The sequence below is a fragment of the Bufo bufo genome, chromosome 2 (genome assembly GCF_905171765.1).
Source record: "Bufo bufo chromosome 2, aBufBuf1.1, whole genome shotgun sequence".
In the NCBI taxonomy this organism is placed as follows: domain Eukaryota; kingdom Metazoa; phylum Chordata; class Amphibia; order Anura; family Bufonidae; genus Bufo; species Bufo bufo.
Window position 1 is genome coordinate 56795370 of NC_053390.1, and position 21469 is coordinate 56816838.

A 21469-nucleotide genomic window follows, 5' to 3' on the forward strand; every position below is an offset into this window, starting at 1 on the left:
CTGTTAGAGACTGATTGCTAGGAGTGTAAGCCGCTTGGGTGCATTTCCTATTCGTCTGCTAGCAGCTATTCATGAGGTTCCGTCCGGAGTTTGGTGCATTGCCTTGTATGCCGTTACAAACATAAACACCTGATTTGAACAATAAGTCATTTTCTGATGACAGATTCCAGTTAAAAGCCTCTGGTGAGTAATTTTTGCCTTAAATATCCTGTTTATTTCTGATGATCCCATCAGGGAGCTGTCTAAAATATAAAGCCTTCCAGGAGTCTTTCTGTAAATGAAAATGTTAATATAATCCGGCCACAAACCTGAAAAATATTGCATCATTTCAGTAGGTAATAACTAAAATAAAGAATATTCCTATAAATGTGCTGCAAACATAAAGCCAAGGGGGCAAGATTTACTACGACTGGTGTTTCATACGCTCGCGGTATGTTTCTGGGAAGAAAGCCTCAGCCTGCATATCTCAGGAGTTCGAGTTAAGATCATCCACTAGTATATCTCTCCGAGGGAGGGGGATGGGGGGGTCAATTTAAGTGATTTGTTACTGGTTTGTCATTCCTTTGTTTGCAAATTTCTTTCAATAAAAATGATCAGATTTTTTAAAAAGATTTGTAAGATGCACACTCGCCTAAATAAATTTTGCATATTATCGGAACACGCCAATATGAAAATGATTGAGCTGGCGTAGATTACAGCTAAAATTTTTGCAATTTTTCTGAAGTAAATTAGAATTTTTCTGGTATGCCTCGTTTCCGTTGTTCACGGACGTGTGCGTAACTCACTAGAAAATCTAGTCCATGGTAAAAAGAAAGTCACTAGTGACAGGAGGGAGAGGAGGGGGATGCAGCTGCAGTTTCTTATCTCTGAGACTGCCTGCTGTGAGAGGGGAGGAAGAGCTGGCTTAGCGCACACAGATAAGGAGCTAGAAGGTTATGTTCAGTCTCTGAATTGTCCGGTGCGTATAGACACAGCAGATTCTTGACATGATACAACCGTAACAAGACTAAAATCACATATATATATATATATATATATATTTATTACACACACACACATACATATACAGTGGCTTGCAAAAGTATTCACCTCCTTGACTTTTTTCGTATTTTGTTACATTACAGCCTTAAGTTCAATATTTTGTTAATCTAAATTTTATGTGATGGATCAGAACACAATAGTCTAAGGCAGGGGTGTCAAACTCAAATTCATCGGGGGCCACATCAGCAGTTTGGTCACCCTCAAAGGGCCGGAAAACTTACAGTTACTTGGCTTGGCCCTTGGGGATCTCGGACGCCACTTCCACACTTTGGCCGGGGGCTCGGTGGAGCTGATGAGGTGTTTTATCCTAATGAGAAAGATTTCATATTAAGTATTTGGAGATAATAGCAGCCCCCAGTAATAACAGACCCCAGTAATAACAGCCCCCAGTAATAACAGCCCCTCTGTGCCAGTAATAACAGCCCCCTTTGCCAGTAATAACAGCCCCCTTTGCCAGTAATAACAGCCCCCCCTTTGCCAGTAATAGCAGCCCCCCTGTGCCAGTAATAGCAGCCCCCAGTAATAACAGCCCCCAGTAATAACAGCCCCTCTGTGCCAGTAATAACAGCCCCCAGTAATAAGAGCCCCTCTGTGCCAGTAATAACAGCCCCCAGTAATAAGAGCCCCTCTGTGTCAGTAATAACAGCCCCCAGTAATAAGAGCCCCTCTGTGCCAGTAATAACAGCCCCTCTGTGTCAGTAATAACAGCCCCCAGTAATAACAGCCCCTCTGTGCCAGTAATAACAGCCCCTCTGTGCCAGTAATAACAGCCCCTCTGTGCCAGTAATAACAGCCCCTCTGTGTCAGTAATAACAGCCCCTCTGTGCCAGTAATAACAGCCCCCACCAGTAATAACAGCCCCCTTTGCCAGTAATAACAGCCCCCCCTTTGCCAGTAATAGCAGCCCCCGCCAGTAATAACAGCCCCCAGTAATAACAGCCCCTCTGTGCCAGTAATAACAGCCCCTCTGTGTCAGTAATAACAGCCCCTCTGTGTCAGTAATAACAGCCCCTCTGTGCCAGTAATAACAGCCCCCGCCAGTAATAACAGCCCCCTTTGCCAGTAATAACAGCCCCCCCTTTGCCAGTAATAACAAACAGCCCCCCCCTTTGCCAGTAATAACAGCCCCCCCCTTGCCAGTAATAACAGCCCCCGCCAGTAATAACAGCCCCCCCTTTGCCAGTAATAACAAACAGCCCCCCCTTTGCCAGTAATAACAGCCCCCTGCCAGTAATAACAGCCCCCCCTTTGCCAGTAATAACAGCCCCCTGCCAGTAATAACAGCCCCCCCTTTGCCAGTAATAACAGCCCCCCTTTGCCAGTAATAACAAACAGCCCCCCCCTTTGCCAGTAATAACAGCCCCCGCCAGTAATAACAGCCCCCCCTTTGCCAGTAATAACAAACAGCCCCCCCCTTTGCCAGTAATAACAGCCCCCGCCAGTAATAACAGCCCCCCCTTTGCCAGTAATAACAAACAGCCCCCCCATGTCAGTGATGCGATGCAGGCCTCTTCTGGCCTGTGTCCCACGCTGTATGGCTCAGGCAGCGCGATGACGTCATCGCGTCACCTGCGCCGGCCTCTGATAGGCTGCCGGCCTAGTGCCTGCAGCCTATCAGAGGAAGGGAAAGGGACACGCCTCTCCCTCCCCTACCGCAGCACAGGCAGGCATCTGTATCGCTGTCCTGAGGACGGCGATACAGATGACTAGAGATGAGCACCTCCACAATGGAAGCGCTCATCTCCCTGTGCCCAGCCGCCGCCGCCAGCTCGCTCGCCTGCCGCATATCGGCGGCGGCTGCGCGGGCCATATGACGAGGTCTGGCGGGCCGGATTCGGCCCGCGGGCCTTGTGTTTGACACCCGTGGACTCTAAGGGCTCTTTCACACTTGCGTTGTTCTGTTTGCCATGGTAAAGTGTAGTGGGGAGCAGGGGAGCAGTATACTTACCGTCCGTGCGGCTCCCGGGGCGCTTCAGAGTGACGTCAGGGCGCCCCACGCGCATGGATGACGTGATCGCATAGATCACGTCATCCATGCACATTGCTGTTCACAAGCGCAAACCATCCAACTTGAAGGAGCTGGAGCAGTTTTGAAAGGAGTAATGGGCAAAAATCCCAGAGGTAAGATGTGGCAACTGCTCATAGAGACTTATCCAAAGCGACTTGGAGCTGTGATTGCTGTAAAAGATGGCTCTACAAAGTATTGACTTTAGGGAGGTGAATAGTTATGCACATTGACTTTTTTTTGTTATTTTGTCCAATTTGTTGTTTGCTTCACAATAAAAAAACTAAAACAAAACATCTTCAAAGTTCTGGGCATGTCCTGTAAATTAAATGATGCAAATCCTCTAACAATCCATATTAATTCCAGGTTGTGAGGCACCAAAATACAAAAGAAGTCAAGGGGGGTGAACACTTTTGCACGGTTTATATAATTTTTATTTTTTTATAGAAAACTGAGCAGAAAACAAATGTCAAATAGATGAAAATTAAACAAATGTAATAATTCAGTTGCTTTTTTATTTATCATTTTAAAGAGAAAATGATGTCAATCGTCTCCTGCACTGCCCCACGGAGCCTGTGGTCACATAGCACATGAGGCCCCTATCATAGGGTCAAACTGAATATTATAGAATCACTAATCTAACACTACTACACTGCACGCTCATACCAGGCTCAATTCACATATTTAAAGAGGAACTATAACCATCACCCTCGACAGGCTGCCATATTGTGGGCAAAGCCAAAAAGCAGCTTGGTAATAGGGAACGTGAAATAGCTTGTTCTTGTGTAAGAAAATTAAGTCTCGAGTCCAAGGAGTTAAGGTCAGAAGAGGATGACAGCACGTAGGTACTGCACCCAAGGACTGTAGGAGTTGTAGTACCTGCCTGGAGGTGCTCTTTTAATAGGGTTGTCCACGATTAGAAAAAACACGGCTGCTTTCTTCCAAAACTACTTGCCTACAGGTTAAGCATGGTATTACAGCTCAACCCAATTTACCTCTTTGCAGATCTGTAGTACCGCACACAACCTGTGGACAGGTGTGGAGCTGTTTTATAATCCTGAGCATTAGGGCTTGTTCACACGAAGCCCGTGCCCATGCTGTGGACCGCAAATTGCCGCATGGGGATCGCTTGAATGGGTCCGCGATCCCCCCGCTCTGCAAAAAGATAGAGCATGTTCTATCTTTTTGCGGTGCGGAGGCACGGAACAGAACCACAGGAAGCACTCCGTAGTGCTTCCGTAGTGTTCCGTTCCGTATTTCCGAGTATGCGGACCCATTAAAGTGAATGGGTCCGCATCCGTGATGCGGAATGCACACGGAACGGTGCCCGTGTATTGTGGATCCGCAAATGAGGTCCGCAATACGGCAACGGGCAGCACACGTTCGTGTGAACGAGCCCTTACTGGGATGCACCTGGCCCATTATGCTTTTCTCACACAAGATTCTCAGTTCACTAGGACCCAGAGACAACATGTAGACTGACAGAAACTGGGTCTAAACGAATGCATTACTATGGACTCATGCACACGACCATGATCGTCCCAGGAAACACGATATGTATGTCGCCTGCATCACTATGACCCTTTCAGTCACCGACCTGGTGTCGACCCAGGGACTGTGTTTCCCATGCCGATCATGGTCATGTGCATGAGCCCTAAGAGCCTTCGTTTGCCTCCATCCTCTTGACCCCACATTATGGTTGCCGCCATAGGGTGCCGCTCACTCTTTCATCCGCTTTCCCATGCAGAAAAATAAATTTAGCATAAAACAACAAAAAAATCTGTAAAATATTGCACATAGTCTGGAACGCAGCAGCTGCATGATGCCACACAAAGGACTCACAATGGGATGTACATATAATACACAATATTACATTACAAGACATTCTGTACAGAAGGGCATGAGAAGGAATCACATGACCATGGACACATTACCCATAATGCACCATTTTCGGGATCATCTGCTGTAACCGTAAATCACCAATCTGATTGGCTGCAAATGACTCCTTTAAGGCATGGATCTCACGGACTCTGTTCATTGCTAGTCACGGACTTCGGTCACCTATTACAGTGTGTATCGCATTCGCATCGGGTGGCGGCCATGATTAACTAAACAAATATTTCAGGTCATTTTAAAAGAAATAAAATGGATAGCATGAAAAATCTAAGCAAGCAAAACCCAATCGTAATCATGTCACAGGCAGCACGGATCAGGGATCCTATCTGACAGCTCCTCATATCTCAGCTTCCAGGAACCCCGCCAGTCTGCGTAGTAGTTCTCGTTTTTTTTTTTATTATTGCATCTAAAATAAAACATGAAGCAATTCTGCAAAAAAAAAAATCTCGATAAAGAAGCAACAATTTTTTTAATGTCTCCATGGATACAGACTACAAATAAGCCCTGCGTAGTCTGATCCTGCAGTCCCTTTCTTTAAAAGCCTATAGACAACAGAAGGTAGAAGAGAGTAACACAATGCTGCAGGATCAGACTACAAAGGATTTGTTTGGAGTCTGTTACCATGGAGATACATTGAGGAGCTGTTGGCTCAAACCTTTTTTTTTTAAATGAAGTTCTATTTACAAAGTTGCTAAATTTTTCACTTTAGATGCATCAGAGCAATAAAAAACCCCTTTAATTGCAGTGTTCTCTGAAGAAATCATTCACGCCTGCTAGAATTTAATATGTGGTTAAAGGGGTTACCTGACTCTTAGAAACTGATGAACTATCCTCTGGATAGCTCATCAGCATCTGATTGGTGGAGGTCAAACACCCGGGACCCTCGCTGATCATCTGGGTTGCAGCCACGGTTATGCTATTGGAAACAGTCAGCAAGCTTATCAACAAACATCTAGGAGGTGACACTACGTTTTCCAAAAGGTGCAGACATTGAACAAACAGGGGGTATCAGAAAATTTGAGCTCTGAAGTCTGCAGTGTTACGAATGCAGCTCTGGAGTATAATAAAGGCTGTAACTTGGTACAAGATAAGTAATACGATGTATACACAATGTGACTCAACTTTTTTGAAGATTCATTTTACATGTGAATGCTAAAATCATGTTTAAAGGGAGACAATTACTTTAAAAATGGTCAGACTATGACGATAGTAGGAAGGTGTTTTCAGTAGAGCAAGGGATAAGCGGCTGTCAGACATCTCTAATGCTGCTTATCTCCGGGGAAGAAAAGGCTCGGATCTGACAAACTCATCCTGTCAAGTTCTTCTGTGGTTCTAAAGCAGACTTTGGTTGGGGGTTCAACACACAATAGGCAGTGTTAATACAGTGCGGTTTCTGCCATGTTTTTCTGTAAAACCACAGCTTAAACTGCACTGCGGCTGCAACGTGTGAACACAGCCTAAGGGTACTTTCACACGTGCGTTGTGAAGATCTGGCAGGCAGTTCCATCACCGGAACGGCCTGACGGATCCGGAAATCCGTGTGCAAACGGATAGCATTTGTAGACAGATCCGGATGTGGATCCGTCTAACAAATGCATTGAAACACCGGATCCGTTTCTCCAGTGTCATCCGGAAAAACGGATCCGGATTTATTAATTTTTTGGGATTTTTAAAGGTCTGCGCATTCCGGCAAGTGTTCTGGAATTTTGGACAGAGAAAATACACCAGCATGCTGCGGTATTTTCTCCGGCCAAATACCGTAAGAGTGACTGAACTGAAGACATCCTGATGCATACTGAACGGATTGTTCTCCATTCAGAATGCATTAGGATAAAACTGATCAGTTTTTTCCCCGGGAAGCCCCTAGGACGGAAATCAATACCGGAAAAGAATAACGCAAGTGTGAAAGTACCATAAGATTATCAATGGATCCAATATAGTCTGTGGGATCTACGACCACGGTGTATGACTGCGCAGCCCCTGACCACACTGCAGCGATAATAGGTGCTACAAAGGCCATCCATCCAACAAGCTCTACTCAAAATCCTCTACACACTTCTTAAAGGCTTTTCACCTTTTGTGCAACTATAAATCCCAGCATTTCCTTAGAGTTCAATTACAGCTGAGGATACAATGGCTACAGACCCCTTCTTTACATTTATGTGTGCATTGTAATTGTATCCGTGCATTATATGTGTGCACTGTGATGACATTTGCGAATTTGTGACTGCATGAGTGCACTGTGACTGCATGAGTGCACTGTGACTGTATGAGTGCACTGTGACTGTATGAGTGCATCGTGATTGTTTGTGTGCATTGATTATGTGTGCATTCTTTGACTGTACGAGTGCATCATAAATATGTGTGCATTATATGAGTGCATTGTGATAATATGTGTGCATTGTGATTAGATCTTTTACTTAGGAAGGTGTTATCTGTTACAATGGCGTTTCAGTAGTGCCATTATACCGTGTCTTTCAGGTGCCGGTTTTTTGCGGGTTTGAATTTGTGCTGTTGTGTTCACTGGCGGTTCATGTTGCCACTGTTCTGTGTGCCCTGGCCACGGTTACTTGTCGGTGTGAATTTGTGCCAATGTGCTTGTATTTCCCCTCAGTTCAGTATTGAGTGAGTTAATGGGGGTCAATTACTAACATTTTCACGCCAAGTTTTGGAGTAAAAAATGTTGCAAGACCCCTTTTTTAACTTTTTAAACGGCCATGGGACAATATTTTGTCACACAGGCGTTTTTATGCCGTCCTCACCATTTAGGATTGGTGGGGGCCATCCAAGGGCACAGATAGCCAGAGGTGCACCTAATTTATGAAGAGGTGCACGCATTGTCATAAATTAGGCAAATCCTCCAGCAGCGCAAAAGGGGAACCAGTGTAAAAAGCCGATCTTTGTAAATGAGTCCCATTGGTCCTTGGTCTTGTGTGCATCTGTTTGACTAGTTTGTTACATCTGCTATATATTTCCTGAGTTGATACCTTGCTACATATTTCCTCAAGTTGTGTCCTGCCCCTGATTGTGCAACATTGATTCTGTTGGATCACTGCATGTTCTGTCTGTGTCTAGGTTCTTTTTGGTCTGTTCACTGTTTGTCGGCCGTCTGACTATCTGCTGTCCTAGTACTGTTGGCCATGCTCTTGAGTCTGTTCCGTATGTGGTCTTAATTCTGTCCTAGTTCTGTTGGCCATGCTCTTGAGTCTGTTCCGTATGTGGTCTTAATTCTGTCCTAGTTCTGTTGGCCATGCTCTTGAGTCTGTTCCGTATGTGGTCTTAATTCTGTCCTAGTTCTGTTGGCCATGCTCTTGAGTCTGTTCCGTATGTGGTCTTAATTCTGTCCTAGTTCTGTTGGCTATGCTATTCAGTCTGTTCCATGCGTGTTTGCCAATTAATTCCAAAGTTCTACTTCTTGCCTGATCTGCCTTGCCAAGTTCCTGCTTCTGATCCTGTTGTGTCTGAACTGTTTCCTAGAGTCCTGTGCCTGTTCAGTCTTGCTAAGTTTCTGTACATGTATCTGCTATGTCTGAACTGTGTCCTGAAGTCTGTACCTTGGATTTTGCATGTTCTCTGCCTGTTTTTCCCACAGTCTGATTCTGTCCATGTTTTGCCTTGGTTTCGCTTGTGTTCTGCCTGTCAGTCCTTGCCTGGTCCTGTCTATGATCTTGCCTGTGCTTCCATTGCCTTGCACTAGCAATTCTGACTTGTTGAGTCAGATGCCAGCTACACCGGGACTATTACAGGAGGCAGTGGCCTGGTGGCTCCCCTGCTACAAAGGGGTTAAATAGTGATAACCAGGAGACCTCCAGGACAACACCCTCAGGTCTAGTCCAACATCAGTCCTGGCACAGTAGTTCCACAACCATTATCCATAACATTATCTATGCATATGATATACTTTATATGAGTCCCTGAGAGTTAGATCTGGTGTCTACTAAAAAAAATAGTTCCACTACTGACTACATATTATATCACGCTCTGTTATTATGTATAGATTTCAATAAGAAACTACACAAAGGGGTAAGTATCCTCACAAATATATATCTTATGCTGTAATGTTCCAAAGTTACATACCACCTGCATTGTATCCCAGAGCTACAATCGCTATTCTGCAGGTCATCACTGGAAACTGTCAGCAAGCTTGTTGTCAGACCCACCTGTAGCAGCCGAGCTCCTATAATGCAGGGGGGGGGGGGCAGTTAGTTGTCAGATTACTATGTAGCGCCTGGTGGAAGTACAACACTTGTGAGAACACATATCACCAGAGTAAGCTCTGTGCAACACGAACATTATAACCATGATGTATTAGGCCGCGTTCACATCTCCGTCAGCCTGATCCAGCATAAATGCCAGCTGTGGGCTGGACAGAAACCAGTGCATGCAGCATTTATGCCGGAAAGTGGTCAGATCACCACCGGATCCGATCATAGTCAATAGGGATTCGGCAGTGATCTGTTGAATCCGTCAATGCCGGAAACTGGCTGACCTGTTGCATATGCACTTGACAGCTGAAAGCATATGTGTTGGTCCCATGTTCAAATGTAACTCAGGATCCGTACAGGATAAGTAATGTATGTACACAGTGACTCCACCAGCAGAAAAGTGAGTGCTGCTCTGGAGTATAATACAGGATGTAACTCAGGATCAGTAATGTAATGTATGTACACAGTGACTCCACCAGCAGAATAGTGAGTGCAGCTCTGCAGTATAATACAGGATGTAACTCAGGATCAGTACAGGAAAGTAATGTATGTACACAGTGACTCCACCAGCAGAATAGGGAGTGCAGCTCTGCAGTATAATACAGGATGTAACTCAGGATCAGTAATGTAATGTATGTACACAGTGACTCCACTTTTGTACAGATTGTGTTGATTGGTCCCCAACAAACAATAGCTAAGAAGCGGGTCACATAATAACGAAAGCCCTTTTATAAATAACTCACATGTACATCAGGAGATACGTCACTTCCACTAGACACATATACATACACATATACATTTCTTGTTTGGCAATTAACCCTTCAGCTGCTGATCCAAGGCCCTTAGTCCATGTTCCAAACTATCCAATAAAGATACAAATGTACACTTGAGATGTGAATATTCCCATACAAAGAAAGGAGCTTCTCCCCCCTGAGATTATTCAAGATCAACGTATATACCATGTACATGTACTAGATTATTACATCTCATGTATGTCCTTCAGGCACAGCAGATCACTGCTGATTTTTTGGCACTGTCCTTCTACATCTAGGGGATAGTAAAAACTCTCATCAAGTAGTAATAAAGAACTCTATATGCACCATTAAAGGGCAACTCCGTCCGCAACTGGCGGGTAAACATTCCCCTCTGCCGCACATAATTCAGCTATCAAGCTCAAATCTGTGCTGACAACGGAGGAGGGGGAGAATGCCGCCTGGTCATCTTCATCTCGGCCTGCATTATTTTTTTAAATGCATTTGGGTGGAGAGCCCCTTTAAGGCAGTATTTATTATTTTGACTATTGTGCACAATATCCTATCATAAGCCTGAGCTGATGAGTGTTATAAAGCACCCACAGGACTCCCCCCATTCATCTTACAATTTCCCCCCCCCATCCCCACCGACCCCACAGATTCGACATCTGGGTACCATTGCTTTTCCCTTCCCTATTTTCACACAGATAAACATTAATACATCATTTTTGTTTTTCAGACAAGAAATGTGAAGGGTAAGTGGTCACAAAAACAGGCTGGGGGGGAAAGCATAAAAAAAAAGAATGTCCCAGATGTGGGATCTTCCCAGGTTATCGGATAATATTCAGATAATGCACTTCTGGGTACAGTGAGTTGATAAGAAGGGCGAGCAGTGTGTTCCCATCCTGAAGACCGTGCCCCGGGTACCGGATAAACTGGACCGCCTGCGAGATCTGCTCCTGATACTCCGCGTACTGTTTGCTTGAGGTCAAGGACTCCACAGCACTTAACGCCTAGAATATAGAAATACATGTTACCTGCAGGGTACTTTTACTATTGAGGTGGATATTTTACTAATCTGCTGTAAAACTCCGCTAATGTAGTACTAAGAGATTGGAAGGAGTTATCCGAAGACTGATGTAAAAAATGAAAATCAGACACCATATAGTATGAGGGGAAGTCAAAAATTATCCAAATTTATTTTAATCAGCTTTCAGAAAAGACAAATACATCATTTTAAGACATAACCTTCCTGCTTTTCAATACACTTTGTCCATCTGTCAACAAGCTTTCGTATTCCCCTGTTAAAAAATATTTTAGGCTGAGCTGGGAGCCATGAATGCCCCGCTGTCTTCACCTCTACATTAAACGTGAATCTTCATCCTCGTAGGGTCACACAATCCGCAGTATCAGTTCACGTGCACGCTCAAAGTTGTCATTGGACGGGGTCTGGCTCCTTCTTCATGGCTGACATGGACTATGAATATCAGCACTAGACGCCCTCAGACCACGAAAAACTAATCATTGCACGTTGCTCTTCTTTCATGCAAATCACAAATGGGGCAGCCATTGTTTCCTGCATTGCACTCACAAATGAACTGATGTAACTCGTTTCAACCTTCACAGTAGGGACTGAGGAGATTGTGTAAAAAAATGATGTATTTGTCTTTTATGAAAGATGATTAAAATAAATTCTACAGCCAGAGTGCGGATAATTTTTGACTCCCCTTCATACAGGTACCTAACAATCTCTTTCTAACAAAGCTAGAACCGGCCCTGTACCTCACCTGGATCCAGAGAGCCGCACATTCATTGCTGCAATTGTTCTGCTAGATTCTCTTCAGGCTGACAGCTTTCTCCCTATCACAGTGTCTGTTCTACTGCCTCTCCCTATCACAGTGTCTGTTCTACTGCCTCTCCCTATCACAGCTTGGGGGTGTGTCCTTTCTTCTGCAGCTCTCTCCATGTCACAGCGTGGTGGGGGTCTTTTCTGCTGCAGCTCTCTCTCTATCACAGCTCAGAGGGCATGTCCTTATGCTGCAGCTCTCTCTCTATCACAGCTCAGAGGGCATGTCCTTATGCTGCAGCTCTCTCTCTATCACAGCTCAGAGGGCATGTCCTTATGCTGCAGCTTTCTCCCTATCACAGCTCAGAGGGCATGTCCTTATGCTGCAGCTCTCTCTCTATCACAGCTCAGAGGGCAAGTCCTTATGCTGCAGCTCTCTCTCTATCACAGCTCAGAGGGCATGTCCTTATGCTGCAGCTCTCTCTCTCTATCACAGCTCAGAGGGCATATCCTTATACTGCAGCTCTCTCTCTATCACAGCTCAGAGGGCATGTCCTTATGCTGCAGCTCTCTCTCTATCACAGCTCAGAGGGCATGTCCTTATGCTGCAGCTCTCTCTCTCTATCACAGCTCAGAGGGCATATCCTTATACTGCAGCTCTCTCTCTATCACAGCTCAGAGGGCATGTCCTTATTCTGCATCTCTCTCTCTATCACAGCTCAGAGGGCATGTCCTTATGCTGCAGCTCTCTCTCTATCACAGCTCAGAGGGCATGTCCTTATGCTGCAGCTCTCTCTCTCTATCACAGCTCAGAGGGCATGTCCTTATGCTGCAGCTCTCTCTCTATCACAGCTCAGAGGGCATGTCCTTATGCTGCAGCTCTCTCTCTATCACAGCTCAGAGGGCATGTCCTTATGCTGCAGCTTTCTCCCTATCACAGCTCAGAGGGCATGTCCTTATGCTGCAGCTCTCTCTCTATCACAGCTCAGAGGGCATGTCCTTATGCTGCAGCTCTCTCTCTATCACAGCTCAGAGGGCATGTCCTTATGCTGCAGCTCTCTCTCTATCACAGCTCAGAGGGCATGTCCTTATTCTGCAGCTCTCTCTCTATCACAGCTCAGAGGGCATGTCCTTATGCTGCAGCTCTCTCTCTATCACAGCTCAGAGGGCATGTCCTTATGCTGCAGCTCTCTCTCTCTATCACAGCTCAGAGGGCATATCCTTATACTGCAGCTCTCTCTCTCTATCACAGCTCAGAGGGCATGTCCTTATTCTGCATCTCTCTCTCTATCACAGCTCAGAGGGCATGTTCTTATGCTGCAGCTCTCTCCCTATCACAGCTCAGAGGGCATGTCCCTATGCTGCAGCTCTCTCTATCACAGCTCAGTGGGTGCACCCTTTCTGCTGCAGCTCTCTCCCTATCACAACTCAGGGAATGTTTAGTTTCTGCTGCAGCTCTCTCCCTTTCACAGCTCAGGGCATGTGTCCTTTCTGATGCAGCTCTCTCCCTATCACAGCTCAGAGGGCATGTCCTTATGCTGCAGCTCTCTCTCTATCACAGCTCAGAGGGCATGTCCTTATGCTGCAGCTCTCTCCCTATCACAGCTCAGAGGGCATGTCCTTATGCTGCAGCTCTCTCTCTATCACAGCTCAGAGGGCATGTCCTTATGCTGCAGCTCTCTCTCTATCACAGCTCAGAGGGCATGTCCTTATGCTGCAGCTTTCTCCCTATCACAGCTCAGAGGGCATGTCCTTATTCTGCAGCTCTCTCTCTATCACAGCTCAGAGGGCATGTCCTTATGCTGCAGCTCTCTCTCTATCACAGCTCAGAGGGCATGTCCTTATGCTGCAGCTCTCTCTCTATCACAGCTCAGAGGGCATGTCCTTATTCTGCAGCTCTCTCTCTATCACAGCTCAGAGGGCATGTCCTTATGCTGCAGCTCTCTCTCTATCACAGCTCAGAGGGCATGTCCTTATGCTGCAGCTCTCTCTCTCTATCACAGCTCAGAGGGCATATCCTTATACTGCAGCTCTCTCTCTATCACAGCTCAGAGGGCATGTCCTTATTCTGCATCTCTCTCTCTATCACAGCTCAGAGGGCATGTTCTTATGCTGCAGCTCTCTCCCTATCACAGCTCAGAGGGCATGTCCCTATGCTGCAGCTCTCTCTATCACAGCTCAGTGGGTGCACCCTTTCTGCTGCAGCTCTCTCCCTATCACAACTCAGGGAATGTTTAGTTTCTGCTGCAGCTCTCTCCCTTTCACAGCTCAGGGCATGTGTCCTTTCTGATGCAGCTCTCTCCCTATCACAGCTCAGAGGGCATGTCCTTATGCTGCAGCTCTCTCTCTATCACAGCTCAGAGGGCATGTCCTTATGCTGCAGCTCTCTCCCTATCACAGCTCAGAGGGCATGTCCTTATGCTGCAGCTCTCTCTCTATCACAGCTCAGAGGGCATGTCCTTATGATGCAGCTCTCTCTGTATCACAGCTCTGGGGGTGTGACCTTACTGCTGCAGCTCTCTCCCTGTAACGGTCAAAGTTTCTAACAACAGATATGGCTGGTGGCAGGTGAAGGATGGAACTGAGCATGTGATACCACCATAGTAGGTGGACATGCACATAACTACAGATTAAACACTAGGGGGCGCCATTATAATGAAGGAAGTAGAATATCTTACAAATGAAATATTTTTGGAACAGAAAGTAAATCACAAAATTAACCAGTTTTTCATGAATTATATTAAAATCACATTTAATGGTGGCACAACCCCTTTAAGGTTATGTCCAGACCAGATCCTGCTGTGGATTTTGCTTCAAATCCACAGCAAAATCCACATGTCACCCCTGCTTCACTGAAAATGGTAAAATCTGCTGTGAAAATCCACAACAAATCTGAAATAGAATGAGAATACACATTTTTCTGTGTGCGGGAAATGTTTACAGCGTGTGAGTGAGATTTGTAAAATCTCATCTACTTCCTCAAACTGAAACCCATAAAATCTGCAGAAAATTCACCCGAAGGGTCCAAACATGGATATGCAGTTGTGGAAACCGGTCAATGAGCTCAGAGACGAGAGAACAATGGAAGCAATACATCTATATAGAAAAGAACTCATCCGGAGTTCCATTATACTTGTATTATACTTCAGAGGGCCATTCACAATTCTGCTGCTTGTCATTGGAAACTGTCAGTAAGCTAGTTGTCACAAGCCCCTAAAAGCTTAGCTAAGCAGCTATAACGCAGGAGGCATGAAATGATTGGCCTGTAGCTGGTGTGAAGATGTCCCATTCTAGAATTGAGGTCATAGTGGAGATTTCAGCTCTAAAGCCTGAGGAGTATTACAAAGAGGACGCACAGAAACATTCCCACATTGTGACATAATTGAGAACATCTGCGCTGAGGTTTCATCTTTTATAAACTTACCTGTTGAGCTCTTGGTGACAGATGAAGGCCAGACCCTGCCTTAAGGCGCACTTGGTTTTCAGAGGGGATCTGGGCTAGAATGAAGGCGGCCAAACTGCGAGAGATAATCCTGAACCTGAAATAAACATAAAACGTCATCATACTATGCATCGCACAACGGGGCGAAACTGCAAAACGAAAATTTTGGGGGAGCTCACAACCTAATCGCCCTATCTCAGGCACACTCTGGGACCAATATCGAAGAAAGCCAGTTGGCCTACAACACCCACATCCTACAAATTCTCAAGGCTACATACAAAATATTTGTATATATATATTTTTTTTTTTTGCCTCTGATTCTCCAAACTATGATGTGATTGGACTTTTCTTTATTTGATGCTAGTGCTCAGCATCCTTAGTCAATCATAGGTCTTTTTACTGCTGCTCCTTCTCCCCTCCCACAGCATCCAATCTCACAGATGCAATAAAAGAATAAATTGCAGCTGCATCCCCTCCTCCCTCCCTTTTTTATTGGATTAAGCTATGATTTTTGGCGAGATTTGCAGATGTCTTCAGGCACGGAAAGGGGAACTACAAGTTGCTGGGAGGAAAGGAAGGGGCCACTCCAACCTGGCGGAGAGTGGAGACTTCCTTCCAAGGCCGATAGCCCCCAGGATCCCAGTAGACATTCTTTCTTCACCCAGGAGGCAGAGGCGGGTCTGGACTGAAAGCAGGATCCGCAGAACGTTCTCGGTGACTTCGCTGTCATTCTGCTCCACCTGAATCAGAGACAACTGCAGAACCTTATGGAACCACAAGAAGAGTTTGGATTCTTCACTGACAGAGCTAAAAACAAAGTAAATAAAAGAGAAAAAAAAAATTGTATATAAAATATACATATAGACATGGCATCTAATGAAGCAGAATATATTAATAACTAGACTCTACTAACCTGTAAAATGCATGACTACAAATCCGTGCAGTCTGTGGTTGGATGTGGCCACTGCCGGCCACCTTGCCTGTGTGGGCCCCAAAGGGGAGACCCGACCTATCAGACATTTATGAATATCCCGTTGGCACGCCATAAATGTCTCAGATGGGAACCCATTACAAAACTCAGTGTCCTCTTGCTCTCTGACCACAGAGCTAGCCCTACTCCCAGGTCTATAGGTTTTATGTACTTAAATGGAGCAATATTTCAGTTCCCTGCAACTATGTTCTCAGGATTGGTGGAGATCATAGAAGTTAGACCCCGTTTAGGGGCAGTTTTCTTGTATTATTGCATTGTACTCATTTAAGCTATAAATCATTTTTTTAATTGGTCTTTATTACAAGTATGGAGCCCTTTTTTCTGTACAGAGCTGAGAAGCTCTAATAGAGGGATCTGAATTTCCTCTCTTTTCCGTCAGTTGGGGAGCTGACGGGCTCCTTATCTCTGCTCTCTGACCTCATCACCTAGCTTATCCCATGGAGAGCTCATATCAGGGGGGCTGCCTGGGTGAAAATGGGGGTATGTCAGGGTTCAGCTCTGAACCTGGACAACCCCTTTAATACTTTTAATATTCTTGCAGCAGGAGGGATCCAAACACGTAGCTACATAGGGATCAGATTGTCTACAGAGTTCTGGTGGCATAATATAAGGCTTTTACCTTGGTTGTGCCTGTTCAATCCACTTGGAAATTTTGACCAGCATCCGCAGCTCGTTGGCGAGGGTCTGTTCTTGGTTCAGACATTGCAGAACATATACGTGAAGGGTCAGGTAACTGCCTAGGACAAGGCATTCTTGGAGAAACTCCTCAGTAGTAAGTTCAGGCACCTGCAAGGATGCCAGGATCGGTCCCCAGCCCGGGTTCTGTGAGTGCAGAGACTCTGAGAAGAAAAAGCAAAGACATTGTATGCATGAAATGATAGACTTCTGTAAAATTTCATGAGTTCAGGGTGTTAAGATCTCAGCTGACTTACAGCATATGTTCACCTTTAGACACCATACTATATCTTAAATGCAGGCATACTCAGTGAAAGTTGAGTCCTTGTACTAGTCCTGGGTTACAGCCTGTGTTACGGGCCAGAGCTGCATTCACAATTCTGCTGGTCATCACTGGAAACAGTCAAGGAACTTGACATCTGCACAGTGCCCAAAATAAAGATAACATTTGCCAAAATACAAGCTCTGTGATACTGAACAAGCAGGGATGCTAGGAAATGTTAAGCCTGTAGAATAGTGAATGCAGCTGTGAAGCAGAAACCAAGCTGTAAATCGGGATTAGTCCAAGATCAGTAATACAAACGATATACAAAGTTCTGCAACTTTCTATGTAAAATTGTTATATAGATGACAGACAGATGATGTAACCAATTCACAACGAATGAAGGGGGAACGGGGCTCATGTGGCTGCTGCTGCCCCTTCACTAGGTTAAACGGCGGGGATCCTACAAATTAAACATTAAATGTTGACCATAATGGCCATTTTAAATGGGTTAAGTACTGGACATCTCTCCACTCTGGACAAGAGAGAACCTCCTCTAATAACTCAGAATTCACTAATAGGTACAACCCCTTTAAAGGGCATCTGTCAGCAGTTTTGTACCTATGACACCGGCTGACCTGTTACATGTGCGCTTGGCAGCTGAAGGCGTCTGTGTTGACCCCATGTTCATATGTGCCCACATCGCTGACAAAAAAAGGTTTTAATATATGTAAATGAGCCTCTAGGATTAACAGGGTGTCGCCGTTACACATACACATGGGACCAACACAGATGCCTTCAGCTGCCAAGCGTACAAGTAACAGGTCAGCCAGTTTCATAGGTACAGATCTGCTGACAGGTGGCCTTTCCAGTTTGCATATTCCAATGCAGAGAATACAGATTAGGTTCCCGATGCCACCAGGGTCATACATCACCTTGTGACAGTGGACAGTGGACGGCAGCTACAAGTGATCCCCATAAAAAAAGAGAAGAAAACAATGTGGCTGCATCAACAACTATTGCCATGTAGTCTACGCCAGGACCGCAGGAGCTTACCATCTTTGAAGTATGCCAGTATACACGCTTCTGTCGCCTCTGCCATGTGTTTGATGGAGGCCAAGCTCTGGCAAGCTGCTGTTAAGAGGGGCATGACCAACATGCCTTGCACTTTGCTATCAATCCACTTGAGCAGGGCTCCACGCAGGGACTCGGCTGTGGTCACACTCGCGTTGTTCATGACCATCAGAAGCTCCATGAACAAACTGCTCAAAGCCATGTGACGCTTCTGGACCTCCAGATCTGGAAAACAGCAAGTGAGTCACAGAGCAGAAGTGGTCCCATATATACAGGTATGTGGACAGCAAAGCTATCCTAGATGTTGGTAATGCGTACTACAGACATGTACTAAGCCCTGGGAGGATCAAATGGCTTTCTGATGCTGCTCTGTCCTTGTACGGATCTGGATTTACAGCCTGTATTATAGTCTAAAGCTGCAATCACAGGCTTCACAGCTGAAATCAGCCACTAACATTAAGAGCCTTAGTATGTGATAGAAGTGAGGCCAAGTGCTTCTGATGTACTGGACTACAGTTCACACTAGAGGCGTTACGCGGCCTATCTTATCCTGAGGTAGCAGGTCTCTCACCTGGAGGGATGAAAATGACAATATCGTCCAGCAGTTTGGACATCTCTTGCTCTAGAGCAGGAATGCCGATTTTACCATTCTGTTCCAAAGATCCCATAAACTGGACGATCTGCTGAATGTAGATGCGGCATTTAGGAGTCACGTCCTGGAAAACAATTAAAAATTAACAAATTAAAAATGAGATCTGGAGAAACTGAAGCATGTGGGAAAAAGAAAAGAAAAAACAATGATAAATTTCACTTAAAGGAACAGTTCTTAAAGAGATGCTAAGGAGGCTCCGCCCCCCTCCATCGTGGCCTGCTATTGGCTGCTCCCATTCGTCAACGGATATTTTGATCTGAGCGATAGGGAAATGCAGCGGCGGCCACGCATTGGGAGGGGGGGGGGTCATTATAGGGGTTGGATAACCCATTTAAGGCTGGAATCACATACAGTTTTTAAGCCAAAACCAGAAGAGGATCCAGCAGGAAGGAGAAGTATAAGTCCTTCATTTATGTATCCCATTCCTATTTAATCCATTTCTGGCAAAGACTCAAAATACTGCACGAGACTACGTGTGACTCGAGCCTATCCCCAATATTTTGAGACATAGCATAATACAATCATTGTTAGATGGGGCATTTTCAACTTTATAATGTGTACGGAAGTATATCTATACTTACAAGTATGTATATAGTATCTCTGTGGTGTGACATCACTGTGTTTATTACCCCTGTACTGTGACATCACTGTGTTTATTATCCCTGTACTGTGACATCACTGTGTTTATTATCCCTGTACTGTGACATCACTGTGTTTATTATCCCTGTACTGTGACATCACTGTGTTTATTATCCCTGTACTATGAAGTCACTGTATTTATTATCCCTGTACTGTGACATCACTGTCTTTATTATCCCTGTACTGTGACATCACTGTGTTTATTATCCCTGTACTGTGACATCAGTGTTTATTATCCCTGTACTGTGACATCAGTGTTTATTATTCCTGTACTGTGACATCACTGTCTTTATTATCCCTGTACTGTGACATCACTGTGTTTATTATCCCTGTACTGTGACATCACTGTGTTTATTATTCCTGTACTGTGACATCACTGTGTTTATTATCCCTGTACTATGACATCACTGTATTTATTATCCCTGTACTGTGACATCACAGTGTTTTATCCCTGTACTGTGACATCACTGTGTTTATTATTCCTGTACTGTGACATCATTGTGTTTATTATCCCTGTACTATGACATCACTGTGTTTATTATCCCTGTACTGTGACATCACTGTGTTTATTATCCCTGTACTGTGACATCACTGTGTTTATTATTCCTGTACTATGACATCACTGTATTTATTTTCCCTGTACTGTCACATCACTGTATTTATTATCCCAGTACTATGACATCACTGTATTTATTATTCCTGTACTGTGACATCACTGTCTTTATTATCCCTGTACTATGACATCACTGTGTTTATTATCCCTGTACTGTGACATCACTGTGTTTATTATCCCTGTACTGTGACATCACTGTGTTTATTATTCCTGTACTGTGACATCACTGTCTTTATTATCCCTGTACTGTGACATCACTGTGTTTATTATCCCTGTACTGTGACATCACTGTGTTTATTATTCCTGTACTGTGACATCACTGTGTTTATTATCCCTGTACTATGACATCACTGTATTTATTATCCCTGTACTGTGACATCACTGTGTTTTATCCCTGTACTGTGACATCACTGTGTTTATTATTCCTGTACTGTGACATCATTGTGTTTATTATCCCTGTACTATGACATCATTGTGTTTATTATCCCTGTACTGTGACATCGCTGTGTTCATTATCTCTGTACTGTGACATCCATAGTGTAGCCCGTAAAATCACAAGGGCCCACAGTAGAATGAGACACACTCACCAAATGTAGTTGTGCTACTGCTGGCACAACACAGTGAAGCGTTTGTATCGGTGAGGGCTCGGACTGCTGCTCCTGAGCTGCTTGGTGATTCACCTGGAACCCCTTGAAATGGTGAGACTTGAGAAGAAAGAAGCAGATGCCAGGGTGCTGGCCATGTTTATTATCCTGGTACTATGACATCACTGTGTTTATTAACCGTGTACTGTGACATCACTGTTTGTTACCTCTGTACTGTGACATCACTGTGTTTATTATCCCTGTACTGTGACATCACTGTGTTTATTATCTCTGTACTGTGACATCACTGTGTTTATTATCCCTGTACTGTGACATCACTGTGTTTTATCCCTGTACTGTAACATCACTGTGTTTATTATCCCTGTACTGTGACATCACTGTGTTTATTAGCCCTGTACTATGACATCACTGTGTTTATTAGCCCTGTACTATGACATCACTGTGTTTATTAACCCTGTACTATGACATCACTGTGTTTATTAGCCCTGTACTGTGACATCACTGTTTGTTACCTCTGTACTGTGACATCACTGTTTTTACAACCACTAATATCTGGGCCCTAGTAAAGACCCACGGGAGGTAAAACCTCACTGTTCAACCGGTCAGAAGACCGAAAATCCCTGTAGGGGTGCTACTTAGTACAACTTTAAAGTAGTAGTAGTAGAATAGTGTATAATAATCCAAAAACCCCACATTACTAAAACTCTCAGTACTGTGTCCCTGTACTGTGACGTCACTGTGTTTATTACCTCTGTAGTGTGACATCACTGTGTTTATTCTCCCTGTACTGTGACATCACTGTGTTTATTATCCCTGTACTGTGACATCACT

At 44.7% G+C, this 21469-nt stretch overlaps 1 protein-coding gene across 5 annotated transcripts in view; it reads right to left on the bottom strand.

Moving 5' to 3' along the window:
• Positions 1-9751: 9751 nt before the first annotated feature.
• EPG5 (ectopic P-granules autophagy protein 5 homolog) overlaps positions 9752-21469 on the bottom strand; it is a 107677-nt gene continuing 95959 nt past the window's right edge. Inside the window, exons 39-46 of one of the 5 annotated variants that reach the window (XM_040421136.1) lie at positions 20621-20737; positions 18701-18845; positions 18112-18354; positions 17991-18017; positions 16738-16957; positions 15719-15934; positions 15110-15224; positions 9752-10912 (exon numbers count right to left, since the gene is read on the bottom strand). In XM_040421136.1, the coding sequence (XP_040277070.1) occupies positions 10730-10912; positions 15110-15224; positions 15719-15934; positions 16738-16957; positions 17991-18017; positions 18112-18354; positions 18701-18845; positions 20621-20737 (1266 nt within the window). In that variant the 3' untranslated portion in view covers positions 9752-10729. The remainder of the gene's footprint in view (positions 10913-15109; positions 15225-15718; positions 15935-16737; positions 16958-17990; positions 18018-18111; positions 18355-18700; positions 18846-20620; positions 20738-21469) is intronic. The other 4 variants (XM_040421137.1, XM_040421139.1, XM_040421138.1 and 1 more) reach the window with 4 other exon arrangements.